Here is a 13,922-nt window from a genome sequence, read left to right as displayed (position 1 = left end):
CATTAGTTCCTGCCAAGGCAGCAGCTACTCTTCCTGGTGTTTATTATAGATCCCCATTTGTTCCTGCCAAGGCAGCAGCTACTCTTCCTGGGGTTTATTATAGATCCCCATTAGTTCCTGCCAAGGCAGCAGCTACTCTTCCTGGTGTTTATTATAGATCCCCATTAGTTCCTGCCAAGGCAGCAGCTACTCTTCCTGGTGTTTATTATGGATCCCCATTAGTTCCTGCCAAGGCAGCAGCTACTCTTCCTGGTGTTTATTATAGATCCCCATTAGTTCCTGCCAAGGCAGCAGCTACTCTTCCTGGTGTTTATTATAGATCCCCATTAGTTCCTGCCAAGGCAGCAGCTACTCTTCCTGGGGCTTATTATAGATCCCCATTAGTTCCTGCCAAGGCTGCAGCTACTCTTCCTGGGGCTTATTATAGATCCCCATTAGTTCCTGCCAAGGCTGCAGCTACTCTTCCTGGGGCTTATTATGGATCCCCATTAGTTCCTGCCAAGGCAACAGCTACTCTCCCTGGGGTTTATTATGGATCCCCATTAGTTCCTGCCAAGGCAGCAGTTACTCTTCCTGGTGTTTATTATGGATCCCCATTAGTTCCTGCCAATGCAGCAGCTACTCTTCCTGGTGTTTATTATAGATCCCCATTAGTTCCTGCCAAGGCAGCAGCTACTCTTCCTGGGGCTTATTATAGATCCCCATTAGTTCCTGCCAAGGCTGCAGCTACTCTTCCTGGGGCTTATTATAGATCCCCATTAGTTCCTGCCAAGGCAGCAGCTACTCTTCCTGGTGTTTATTATGGATCCCCATTAGTTCCTGCCAAGGCAACAGCTACTCTTCCTGGTGTTTATTATAGATCCCAATTAGTTCCTGCCGTGGCAGAAGGTACTCATCCTGGGGTTTATTATAGATCCCCATTATTTCCTGCCAAGGCAGCAGCTACTCTTCCTGGGGTTTATTATAGATCCCCATTAGTTCCTGCCAAGGCAGCAGCTACTCTTCCTGGTGTTTATTATGGATCCCCATTAGTTCCTGCCAAGGCAGCAGCTACTCTTCCAGGTGTTTATTATGGATCCCCATTTGTTCCTGCCAAGGCAGCAGCTACTCTTCCTGGGGTTTATTATAGATCCCCATTAGTTCCTGCCAAGGCAGCAGCTACTCTTCCTGGTGTTTATTATAGATCCCCATTAGTTCCTGCCAAGGCAGCAGCTACTCTTCCTGGGGTTTATTATAGATCCCCATTAGTTCCTGCCAATGCAGCAGCTACTCTTCCTGGTGTTTATTATAGATCCCCATTAGTTCCTGCCAAGGCAACAGCTACTCTTCCTGGGGTTTATTATGGATCCCCATTAGTTCCTGCCAAGGCAGCAGTTACTCTTCCTGGTGTTTATTATGGATCCCCATTAGTTCCTGCCAAGGCAGCAGCTACTCTTCCTGGGGTTTATTATAGATCCCCATTAGTTCCTGCCAAGGCAGCAGCTACTCTTCCTGGTGTTTATTATAGATCCCCATTAGTTCCTGCCAAGGCAGCAGCTACTTTTCCTGGGGTTTATTATAGATCCCCATTAGTTCCTGCCAAGGCTGCAGCTACTCTTCCTAGGGTTTATTATAGATCCTCATTAGTTCCTGCCAAGGCAGCAGCTACTCTTCCTGGGGTTTATTATAGATCCCCATTAGTTCCTGCCAAGGCAGCAGCTACTCTTCCTGGTGTTTATTATGGATCCCCATTAGTTCCTGCCAAGGCAGCAGCTACTCCTCCAGGTGTTTATTATGGATCCCCATTTGTTCCTGCCAAGGCAGCAGCTACTCTTCCTGGGGTTTATTATAGATCCCCATTAGTTCCTGCCAAGGCAGCAGCTACTCTTCCTGGGATTTATTATAGATCCCCATTAGTTCCTGCCAAGGCAGCAGCTACTCTTCCTGGTGTTTATTATAGATCCCCATTAGTTCCTGCCAAGGCAGCAGCTACTCTTCCTGGGGTTTATTATAGATCCCCATTAGTTCCTGCCAAGGCAGCAGCTACTCTTCCTGGTGTTTATTATAGATCCCCATTAGTTCCTGCCAAGGCAGCAGCTACTCTTCCTGGTGTTTATTATAGATCCCCATTAGTTCCTGCCAAGGCAGCAGCTACTCTTCCTGGGGCGTATTATAGATCCCCATTAGTTCCTGCCAAGGCTGCAGCTACTCTTCCTGGGGTTTATTATAGATCCCCATTAGTTCCTGCCAAGGCAGCAGCTACTCTTCCTGGTGTTTATTATGGATCCCCATTAGTTCCTGCCAAGGCAGCAGTTACTCTTCCTGGTGTTTATTATGGATCCCCATTAGTTCCTGCCAAGGCAGCAGTTACTCTTCCTGGTGTTTATTATGGATCCCCATTAGTTCCTGCCAAGGCAGCAGCTACTCTTCCTGGGGTTTATTATAGATCCCCATTAGTTCCTGCCAAGGCAGCAGCTACTCTTCCTGGTGTTTATTATGGTTCCCCATTAGTTCCTGCCAAGGCAGCAGCTACTCTTCCTGGTATTTATTATGGTTCCCCATTAGTTCCTGCCAAGGCAGCAGCTACTCTTCCTGCGGTTTATTATAGATCCCCATTAGTTCCTACCAAGGCAGCAGCTACTCTTCCTGGGGGTTATTATGGATCCCCATTAGTTCCTGCCAAGGCAGCAGCTACTCTTCCTGGGGTTTATTATAGATCCCCATTAGTTCCTGCCAAGGCAGCAGCTACTCTTCCAGGTGTTTATTATGGATCCCCATTAGTTCCTGCCAAAGCTGCAGGTACTCTTCCTGGTGTCATATTATGGATCCCCATTAGTTCCTACCAAGGCAGCAGCTACTCTTCCTGGTGTTTATTATGGATCCCCATTAGTTACATTATTACACCACTACATATCTACAATACAAAATGTATAATATCACCATACAACAATATGACAATGTACTACAGTATACCTGTGTGTAGAGTGCGTTTGCTAGCGTTTGTCTGTACTAGCACTAGAGTTATTGTACGTTAGAGTGTTATTATAGCATTTATCCACAGGGGGTTGGTGACACCTTAATGAGGGAGGACAGGCTTTGGTAATGACTGGAGCGGAATCAGTGGATTGGTATCAAACACATCAAACACCTGTTTGGTGCCGTTCCATTTCCTCTGTTCCATGACATTATTATGAGCTTTCCTCCCCTCAGCAGCCGCCACTGCATTTATCACTAGAGTATCTGGAATGCATATCTTCTGTAGTTTACGTAACCGGTTGTTGAACTGCGGGCCTCTCTCACCTCTCTCCCACTCCAGGACTGGCAGGGTTGGATGCCAAGTCCAGTGGCCGCCTGGGCACCCGAGCCATGGTGTACTACATGTCCACCACAGTCATCGCTGCCGCTCTGGGTGTCATTCTGGTGCTGGTCATCCACCCAGGTAACCCCAAGCTGAAGTCCAACCTCGGGCCTGGCAAGAAGAACGATGACGTCTCCAGTCTGGACGCCTTCTTTGATCTAATTCGAAACCTTTTCCCAGAAAACCTGGTTCAGGCCTGCTTCCAGCAGATCCAGACAGTCACCACAAAAGTCCCCGTACCTACCAACAGGACCAGGGGTCCACCACAGTTTACCATCAAAAGGGCTCTTCAGTACAAGAGTGGGATGAATGTGCTAGGTTGGTACACTTATAGAAAACATGCTCTTAACTGGAATGAATGATTGTCTTAGCAGTCCAAATAATTGATTTGACACTTTTTGCCTCCTTTTGAAACTGTAGGTTTGATTGGTTTCTTTGTGGCTTTCGGGATAATCATGGGGAAGATGGGAGAAAAGGCCAAGCTCATGCTGGAGTTTTTTAACGTTCTCAACGAGATCGTCATGAGGATTGTTGGCATGATTATGTGGTAAGTCTTATCCTCTCTAGAGTCATATAACTCCACCCCCCCTAAAATAACAGGCATTCTAGGAAGTCCACTCTAGTCACTGTAGCCAAAGGAGAAAAGTGTTATTTATTACAGGAAATTAGCCCCCAATGTACATGTTTGCCCCAATATTCCCAATTACATACCACTATTGACCTTTCATTAGTTTTACCAAACTGCAAAACTAATCTCACCAAGGTCTCTCCCAGGTATTCCCCTTTCGGTATCGCCTGTCTCATCTGTGGGAAGATCATCTCAATCGATGATCTGGAAATGGTTGCCAGGCAACTGGGAATGTACATGGTGACCGTGATCGTGGGCCTTGTCATCCACGGTGCCATATTTCTACCGCTAATATACTTAGTCATCGTGAAGAAAAACCCCTATGTCTTCTTCATGGGAATCTTCCAGGCCTGGGTCACCGCTATTGGGACAGCATCTAGGTACAAGACCCAAACCTATTCTCTAACCTATTCACTTCTTCTCTGTCACCCTCCCTTTTCCCTCTGTCATACTTATTATTGCCTTTCCCAGAACCCATTCTAGAACCCATTCTGAACCCATTCTAGAACCCATTCTAGAACCCATTCTGAACCCATTCTAGAACCCATTCTAGAACCCATTCTGAACCCATTCTGAACCCATTCTAGAACCCATTCTAGAACCCATTCTGAACCCATTCTAGAACCCATTCTGAACCCATTCTGAACCCATTCTAGAACCCATTCTGAACCCATTCTGAACCCATTCTAGAACCCATTCTAGAACCCATTCTGCTTGTTTACGATAAGACAGACAAAACAAGATGCCTTGACCTTGCTTGTTTTGTCTCAACTCTGCAGATAAACTAAAAACAAGAGTAATGTTATTCGTGGTGCACACAGCGCAAAGTTGCTTTCAAAGATTAAAAACCTCAGCTTAGGTTAGGATAAATAGTTAATTTATATTAAGGACTCTGCATTACCAAACCTATTTGGTAGATTGTATGACAGAGTAGGTTTTGAACCACAGCCGAAGCTCACACTGAGATGATAACAGCAACAGAGATGCCCTAGAGGGGTGTCCACATTTCACGGGTCATCTGATACCTTCATGCATGACACCAGATTTGAAGAGCTTAGCTACCACAATGTAGTTAGACTCTTGTCGACTAATCTTACTGCTTAGAGTAAGACCCTTCAAAAGTCCCCCTTTGAGGGAACATAATGCTCAATGCATAATATAGATATTATGTCAATTCAGTGTTTAATACAATTCCAAGTCTTGTGATATGTATTAAGTACGAGTTCTGTACCCGTCTCTCAGTGCTGGTACCCTGCCAGTCACATTCCGCTGTCTGGAGGAGAACTTGGGCATCGATAAGCGAGTGACGCGATTCGTGCTCCCCGTGGGCGCCACTATCAACATGGACGGCACTGCGCTTTACGAGGCCGTGGCAGCCATCTTCATCGCCCAGATGAATAACATCGACCTCGACTACGGCCAGATCGTCACTGTCAGGTAGGACACTTCTAATCCTACATCACTAGGGCCCTGTTTTTTGGACTATCATGTCACATGACCTAGGACTTCATCTTTATTTTAAGCCTTATCCAGACATTAGATTTACACCAAAAATAAAAGCAATTATCTGAGCATGGTGCTGGAGGATGGTGCTGGAAGATGGTGCTGGAGGACTGTGCTGGAGAATGGTGCTGGAGGATGCTGCTGGCCCATCTGACATAATAAGAGAAGGGACCGTTTGTTGAAAACCCTTTAAATAAAGGTTCAAATTCAGGTCATGTGACATGATTGTTCAAAACAAGGTGCCCTATACATGACGTATTGACCTTGACAACAAAACAGTTATTCATGTACCTACAATATAAGGTTGAAATTAATGTATGTGTAATTAACTGAGATCTCTCATCCTGACTGTAGCCTGACAGCAACCTTGGCCAGTGTGTAATTAACTGAGATCTCTCATCCTGACTGTAGCCTGACAGCAACCTTGGCCAGTGTGTAATTGACTGAGATCTCTCATCCTGACTGTAGCCTGACAGCAACCTTGGCCAGTGTGTAATTGACTGAGAATCCTGACTGTAGCCTGACAGCAACCTTGGCCAGTGTGTAATTGACTGAGATCTCTCATCCTGACTGTAGCCTGACAGCAACCTTGGCCAGTGTGTAATTAACTGAGATCTCTCATCCTGACTGTAGCCTGACAGCAACCTTGGCCAGTGTGTAATTAACTGAGATCTCTCATCCTGACTGTAGCCTGACAGCAACCTTGGCCAGTGTGTAATTGACTGAGATCTCTCATCCTGACTGTAGCCTGACAGCAACCTTGGCCAGTGTGTAATTAACTGAGATCTCTCATCCTGACTGTAGCCTGACAGCAACCTTGGCCATCTCTCCTCTTGTGTGTGACAGCAAATTGTAATTAACTGAGATCTCTCATCCTGACTGTAGCCTGACAGCAACCTTGGCCAGTGTGTAATTAACTGAGATCTCTCATCCTGACTGTAGCCTGACAGCAACCTTGGCCAGTGTGTAATTAACTGAGATCTCTCATCCTGACTGTAGCCTGACAGCAACCTTGGCCAGTGTGTAATTGACTGAGATCTCTCATCCTGACTGTAGCCTGACAGCAACCTTGGCCAGTGTGTAATTGACTGAGATCTCTCATCCTGACTGTAGCCTGACAGCAACCTTGGCCAGTGTGTAATTGACTGAGATCTCTCATCCTGACTGTAGCCTGACAGCAACCTTGGCCAGTGTGTAATTAACTGAGATCTCTCATCCTGACTGTAGCCTGACAGCAACCTTGGCCAGTGTGTAATTAACTGAGATCTCTCATCCTGACTGTAGCCTGACAGCAACCTTGGCCAGTGTGTAATTGACTGAGATCTCTCATCCTGACTGTAGCCTGACAGCAACCTTGGCCAGTGTGTAATTAACTGAGATCTCTCATCCTGACTGTAGCCTGACAGCAACCTTGGCCAGTGTGTAATTAACTGAGATCTCTCTTGACTGTCCTGACTGTGAGCATCCTGATTGTAGCCTGACAGCAACCTTGGCCAGTGTGTAATTAACTGAGATCTCTCATCCTGACTGTAACCTGACAGCAACCTTGGCCAGTGTGTAATTAACTGAGATCTCTCATCCTGACTGTAGCCTGACAGCAACCTTGGCCAGTGTGTAATTAACTGATATCTCTCCTCCTGACTGTAGCCTGACAGCAACCTTGGCCAGTGTGTAATTAACTGAGATCTCTCATCCTGACTGTAGCCTGACAGCAACCTTGGCCAGTGTGTAATTAACTGAGATCTCTCATCCTGACTGTAGCCTGACAGCAACCTTGGCCAGTGTGTAATTAACTGAGATCTCTCATCCTGACTGTAGCCTGACAGCAACCTTTGCCAGTGTGTAATTGACTGAGATCTCTCATCCTGACTGTAGCCTGACAGCAACCTTTGCCAGTGTGTAATTGACTGAGATCTCTCATCCTGACTGTAGCCTGACAGCAACCTTGGCCAGTGTGGGAGCAGCCAGTATCCCCAGTGCTGGATTGGTGACCATGCTACTGATCCTAACAGCCGTTGGGTTACCCACCCAAGACATCAGTCTGTTGGTGGCTGTTGACTGGCTGCTGTGAGTACTCAATCTTGCACTTGTACCTGCATTCACACGTACAGAGAATGTTTCCACACACACACAATATCTTCTTGTTACCTCAGGATAAAACTCTGGTCTTCCTCAAAATATTGTCCTCAGCTTTGTTCCCCCGAGAGATTACCTTCTGCACTTGTCTGTCTCTGTGTCTGCCTCCCCACCCTAAAATAAAATACAGGGATCGGTTCCGAACCTCCGTCAACGTGGTTGGGGACTCCTACGGGGCCGGTATCGTTTACCACCTGTCCAAAGACGAGCTCGATGCGTTTGACGCCGCGCAAAAAGTTGATGAATTTGAGTTGACAAAATCCCAATCCTTCTTGGAGAACAACACCAACCAGTGCGTTTACGCTGCAGCCCACAGCACAGTCATGATAGATGATTGCAAGGTACATTTCATCTTTAAGGATATAGAGACGTGCATGTAGACTTCCCCGTAACGGCTGCCTTTCCTTCTCTTGTCATTTGGTATGTCGACATACATTGATGTCACTTTATACAGTTATTTTGAAGAAAACAATATGACAAGGTGGAGAAACTAAATAAATATGCTCATATATTTATTTACTCACTAACTATATGGAAAAGCAGTTTTTGTGATACCTGTGTACTTTTGATCGACAGTTTACTATCATTCTGATGTTGTGTTTTTGACACAATTTTTCTTTTGAGAACATTTTTCCTCACTTTACTTTTCTTCCTATGTCTTGTATTAATCTGTGACATGAGTGGGATTCTTTTTCTTAATTGGACATGTATTTGTGGCAGCCCTGCTTACATGATTCGATTCAGTTTTAGGGCGCATTTTTAAATCAACATTGTATGGCTAGTGGTACACATGAAGACTGCTATTTCATCATGTTTATCCAAACAGTGGCAGACATATTATGGACCTGTCAAAAATCATTCTTTCTACTGTAGCTAGCTATTTTTTAGACCAAAAACTCAAAGAAAAGTCCATGCTCTTATTTTCAGAGCATTTTACTGATCCATTTGTCATGGATCATTGTTCTATTGCTTTGCTTGCATGGGACAATTACTAATCCCTGTTTTATACTGTAATTTAGTTGTTTTCTTATTCAACATTATTGTCCCGGTAATTCTGTTGGGCAGAGAATCCATAAAATACATGGCCAAGATAGAAAACAAAACTGACTCATCAATGTTTTACATTCTCCTGTCAGTGAGAAAACACATTTCAATCTATCTTTCGTATCTGCTGTCGCTTCAGTATTCAGAGAGGATTCAATATATCTTCTGTATCTGCTGTCACTTCAGTATTCAGAGAGGATTCAATCTATCTTCTGTATCTGCTGTCGCTTCAGTATTCAGAGAGGATTCAATCTATCTTTCGTATCTGCTGTCACTTCAGTATTCAGAGGATTCAAGATATCTTCTGTATCTGCTGTCGCTTCAGTATTCAGAGAGGATTCAATCTATCTTCTGTATCTGCTGTCACTTCAGTATTCAGAGAGGATTCAATCTATCTTCTGTATCTGCTGTCACTTCAGTATTCAGAGAGGATTCAATCTATCTTCTGTATCTGCTGTCGCTTCAGTATTCAGAGGATTCAATCTATCTTCTGTATCTGCTGTCACTTCAGTATTCAGAGAGGATTCAATCTATCTTCTGTATCTGCTGTCTCTTCAGTATTCAGAGAAGATTCAATCCATCTTCTGTATCTGCTGTCGCTTCAGTATTCAGAGAATATTCAATCTATCTTTCGTATCTGCTGTCGCTTCAGTATTCAGAGAGGATTCAATCTATCTTTCTGTATCTGCTGTTGCTTCAGTATTCAGAGAGGATTCAATCTATCTTCTGTATCTGCTGTCGCTTCAGTATTCAGAGAGGATTCAATCTATCTTTCTGTATCTGCTGTTGCTTCAGTATTCAGAGAGGATTCAATCTATCTTCTGTATCTGCTGTCGCTTCAGTATTCAGAGAGGATTCAATCTATCTTTCTGTATCTGCTGTTGCTTCAGTATTCAGAGAGGATTCAATCTATCTTCTGTATCTGCTGTCGCTTCAGTACTCAGAGAATATTCTTTCTTTTCTTTTCTTTCTATTGGGACCAAATTTGCGGGAATCCCAGTAAATTCAACCAATTCAACCAAAATTCAACCGACCAACCAAATTCAACCAAAAGGATGGCCTGCAAGTATTACCCCCTTGGTTTCTCTGCTCAAACCCTTTGACAGCTTCAATATGACTGTGCCTTGGTCTTACAGTTAGATGTCCCTGGTAATTGCTTGCAGGTATCCATGGGCAATGGAAACGGCCACCCCAACGGCCACCCCAACACTGCAGATTTCTCTCTTGTTGAGGAGGAACCATGGAAACGAGAGTAAAGCAGCACCCTGCTCCGACCTCATCCTGACTTCCACAAGCTTCCCTTCCTGACCAAAATAAAGAACGTAACCACACTTAGTCCTGTAATCACAAGCTTTGGTGCATCAGTCTTACTTCCTGTGGTCTGACTATGGTCAGTTCATTGACTATGGGATGAAGCTCCCCTCCCACAAAGACAACGTAGGTACGCATCCACTTGTACCTATCTTAAACAATTAGATTAGGACTTCCAAATGACATTGCTTAAGCTGTGCTGGTGATTTTTAAGGCATTGTTTAGTATAATGGACCCATTCAGGTGGTTGTATTCTGAACCTTACTCGACAGTGCATGTTCTCTGATATACACAATGCCGCACTTTTGTTGCTGCTCAACCTTTTGGGGAAAAAGCAATCCTTCTGTCTGTTTTATGTATAAAAAATGTAGGGGTTTTGTTAGCGCCAGAGGCAGTTCAGAGAATGTGTGCTTATGGGATGTGGCCTTGCCAGTTGTATACAAGGACCAGTTGAGGAGTGTTATGATGAGAAGCCCCTCCATGGAGAACCCTCCTGTCAGTCACTACTATTCCTATTCCTGACCCTGCACAACCTTATAACAATATGTTCCAGAAACACTTGATGTTCCAGGGGTTGCTAGATATTCAGTGGTGGTCGATTCACTTTTCTTTGGTTTCCAGAGTGGCTTTGACGCTTTCTAAAACCTGCTGCCTTCTAATAGCACTAAGAATAAAATAACTTAAAGAGCCTTGGTAATGCACATTTTCTTAAAAATATAAAAATTGCAAAAACGTCAAGGCAAACACTGAACTATCTCAAAAAGCCCTTGACTTTACTACTGCCTCTTGTTGCAGTCAACCAATAGCAGCAAACAGGTTCTGAAACCGTTAACGTAACAACATCCCGCAGCAAAGGGAAGCAGAATGTTGACCATGTGGCTCCCCCTAGTGGCAGAATAAAAACAAGTGTTGGGTGTGTTGAAGGAGCTACAATACCTTTGACTTAGAGGATTAAACTCTGGCATCGGCACACATGATCAGCCTCTAAGCACTGGAGCTTACCTCTGGACTTAACATCACTAAATGCCTCCAAATGCGGCTGCTGCGTATTTATAGACAGCCAACGACGCAAGGTGCATATGGACAGTATTAACAAGACATGTGCAGAGGCAGGAAGAGCATTTAATGTGTTCCCTCCCCTGGCTGTAAGAGGACAAACACACCAACAATCAATATATTCTATACGTTTTTGTGTGTCTGTATATAACGTATACGTGCATTCGAGTGTGTGTGAATGTGTGTGTCAAAGAAAGAGTGAAAAAGAGAAAGAGAACAAAAGACAGAATAATAGATGGTAGGGAGAGAGTAAGAGATGGTAGAGAGAGAGTAAGAGATGTCAGGTAGAGAGAGAGTAAGATATGGTAGAGAGTGAGTAAGAGATGGTAGAGAGAGAGTAAGAGATGGTAGAAAGAGAGAGAGAGAAGGTAAGAGATGGTAGAGAGAGAGTAAGAGATGTCAGGTAGAGAGAGAGTAAGATATGGTAGAGAGAGAGTAAGAGATGGTAGAGAGAGAGTAAGAGATGGTAGAAAGAGAGAGAGAGAAGGTAAGAGATGGTAGCGAGAGAGTAAGAGATGATAGAGAGTAAGAGATGGTAGAGAGAGTGTAAGAGATGGTAGAGAGAGTAAGATATGGTAGAGAGTGAGTAAGAGATGGTAGAGAGAGAGTAAGAGATGGTAGAAAGAGAGAGAGAGAAGGTAAGAGATGGTAGAGAGAGAGTAAGAGATGTCAGGTAGAGAGAGAGTAAGATATGGTAGAGAGAGAGTAAGAGATGGTAGAGAGAGAGTAAGATATGGTAGAGAGTGAGTAAGAGATGGTAGAGAGAGAGTAAGAGATGGTAGAAAGAGAGAGAGAGAAGGTAAGAGATGGTAGCGAGAGAGTAAGAGATGATAGAGAGTAAGAGATGGTAGAGAGAGTGTAAGAGATGGTAGAGAGAGTAAGAGATGGTAGAGAGAGAGTAAGAGATGGTAGAGAGAGTAAGAAATGGTAGAGAGAGGGAGTAAGAGAGGGTAGAGAGATGGTAGAGAGAGAGAGTAAGAGATGGTAGAGAGAGAGAGTAAGAGATGGTAGAGAGAGAGTAAGAGATGGTAGAGAGAGAGTAAGAGATGGTAGAGAGAGTAAGAGATGGTAGTGAGAGAGTAAGAGATGGTAGAGAGAGGGAGTAAGAGATGGTAGAGAGATGGTAGAGGGAGAGTAGGAGATGGTAGAGAGATGGTAGAGAGATGGTAGAGAGAGGGAGTAGGAGATGGTAGAGAGATGGTAGAGAGAGGGAGTAGGAGATGGTAGAGAGATGGTAGAGAGAGGGAGTAGGAGATGGTAGAGAGATGGTAGAGAGAGGGTAGAGAGATGGTAGAGAGAGAGAGTAAGAGATGGTAGAGAGAGAGTAAGAGATGGTAGAGAGAGTAAGAGATGGTAGAGAGAGAGTAAGAGATGGTAGAGAGAGGGAGTAAGAGATGGTAGAGAGATGGTAGAGGGAGAGTAGGAGATGGTAGAGAGATGGTAGAGAGATGGTAGAGAGAGGGAGTAGGAGATGGTAGAGAGAGGGAGTAGGAGATGGTAGAGAGAGAGAGAGTAAGAGTTGGTAGAGAGAGAGTAAGAGATGGTAGAGGGAGAGTAGGAGATGGTAGAGAGAGGGAGTAAGAGATGGTAGAGAGAGTAAGAGATGGTAGAGGGAGAGTAGGAGATGGTAGAGAGAGGGAGTAAGAGATGGTAGAGAGATGGTAGAGGGAGAGTAGAAGATGGTAGAGAGATGGTAGAGAGATGTTAGAGAGAGGGAGTAGGAGATGGTAGAGAGAGGGAGTAGGAGATGGTAGAGAGAGGGAGTAAGAGATGGTAGAGAGATGGTAGAGGGAGAGTAGGAGATGGTAGAGAGAGGGAGTAAGAGATGGTAGAGAGATGGTAGAGGGAGAGTAGAAGATGGTAGAGAGATGGTAGAGAGATGGTAGAGAGAGGGAGTAGGAGATGGTAGAGAGAGGGAGTAGGAGATGGTAGAGAGAGGGAGTAAGAGATGGTAGAGAGATGGTAGAGGGAGAGTAGGAGATGGTAGAGAGAGGGAGTAAGAGATGGTAGAGAGATGGTAGAGGGAGAGTAGGAGATGGTAGAGAGAGGGAGTAAGAGATGGTAGAGAGATGGTAGAGGGAGAGTAGGAGATGGTAGAGAGAGGGAGTAAGAGATGGTAGAGAGATGGTAGAGGGAGCGTAGGAGATGGTAGAGGGAATATAGGCTTGTAAGCCGGTCGGCCCTGAAAGTCAGTGCTTTGTGTGTTTGTATTTCTATGCTAAACGACAACCTTGCCTTGTCAACCACAATCTGTTCAGTCAGTCAGCGTGATGATTACGACAATATTAATTACAGTCAAATAATCCATATTAACAGAAAATTTGCCCTTCAATTTGGATTTGAAAAGTTCAGCTCCATCTCCAGCATGCCATTTGTGACTCTGAAAAAAAGGAAGGCCGGTCCTCCCTTTAGAAAGTTCTGTTTCAGACACTTCCTCTAATGTGTCGTATCAACATGATAAATACAAAGACCGAAAAAGTAGCTTGCAATTACAGATAGGACTATTTGGAGCTCGGTGTGTGTGAGTCCAGCACTGCACTGTACAAACCTCTGTACCTGGACCAGTAAGGTTATATAACAACAAGACCATAACCTTGCAGTGAATGCTGGGTATTATCTCAATAGGGAACTGATCTTTACAGCAGTACTGGGTCTCAGAAACACTCTGGACGGAACCTTTTGAAGAGCAGCATTATCTTACATCTCCATGTTCAAAGTGCCTCCTTGCACTTTGTGGATATAACATATACTAGATCCAGGTAGATATTTAGGTGAAACGTTTTGTAGTGAATCCTAAACAAATATGATCTCCCAGAGGGTTCTGCTCAGGGTTTCTATAACGATAGGAAAACCATATGCAAATGTAGAACTACGTTGTTTGTCCTTTTACTTTGGGTAGTAGTCTAC

At 44.4% G+C, this 13,922-nt stretch overlaps 1 protein-coding gene across 1 annotated transcript; it reads left to right on the top strand.

The window, feature by feature from the left end:
• Positions 1-3,298: 3,298 nt before the first annotated feature.
• Positions 3,299-12,880, top strand: LOC115120364 (excitatory amino acid transporter 2-like). The gene is made up of 7 exons (XM_065012377.1): positions 3,299-3,655; positions 3,758-3,884; positions 4,112-4,345; positions 5,208-5,402; positions 7,401-7,535; positions 7,735-7,945; positions 9,812-12,880. The coding sequence occupies exons 1-7, from the start codon at positions 3,346-3,348 to the stop codon at positions 9,902-9,904; spliced, it is 1,305 nt and encodes a 434-aa protein (XP_064868449.1). The 5' UTR covers positions 3,299-3,345; the 3' UTR covers positions 9,905-12,880.
• The last annotated feature ends 1,042 nt before the right edge of the window (positions 12,881-13,922 follow it).

This window comes from Oncorhynchus nerka, linkage group LG27 (genome assembly GCF_034236695.1).
Source record: "Oncorhynchus nerka isolate Pitt River linkage group LG27, Oner_Uvic_2.0, whole genome shotgun sequence".
In the NCBI taxonomy this organism is placed as follows: Eukaryota; Metazoa; Chordata; class Actinopteri; order Salmoniformes; family Salmonidae; genus Oncorhynchus; species Oncorhynchus nerka.
Note: the sequence above shows the minus strand (reverse complement) of the source record. Positions and strands in the feature narration are given on the sequence as shown.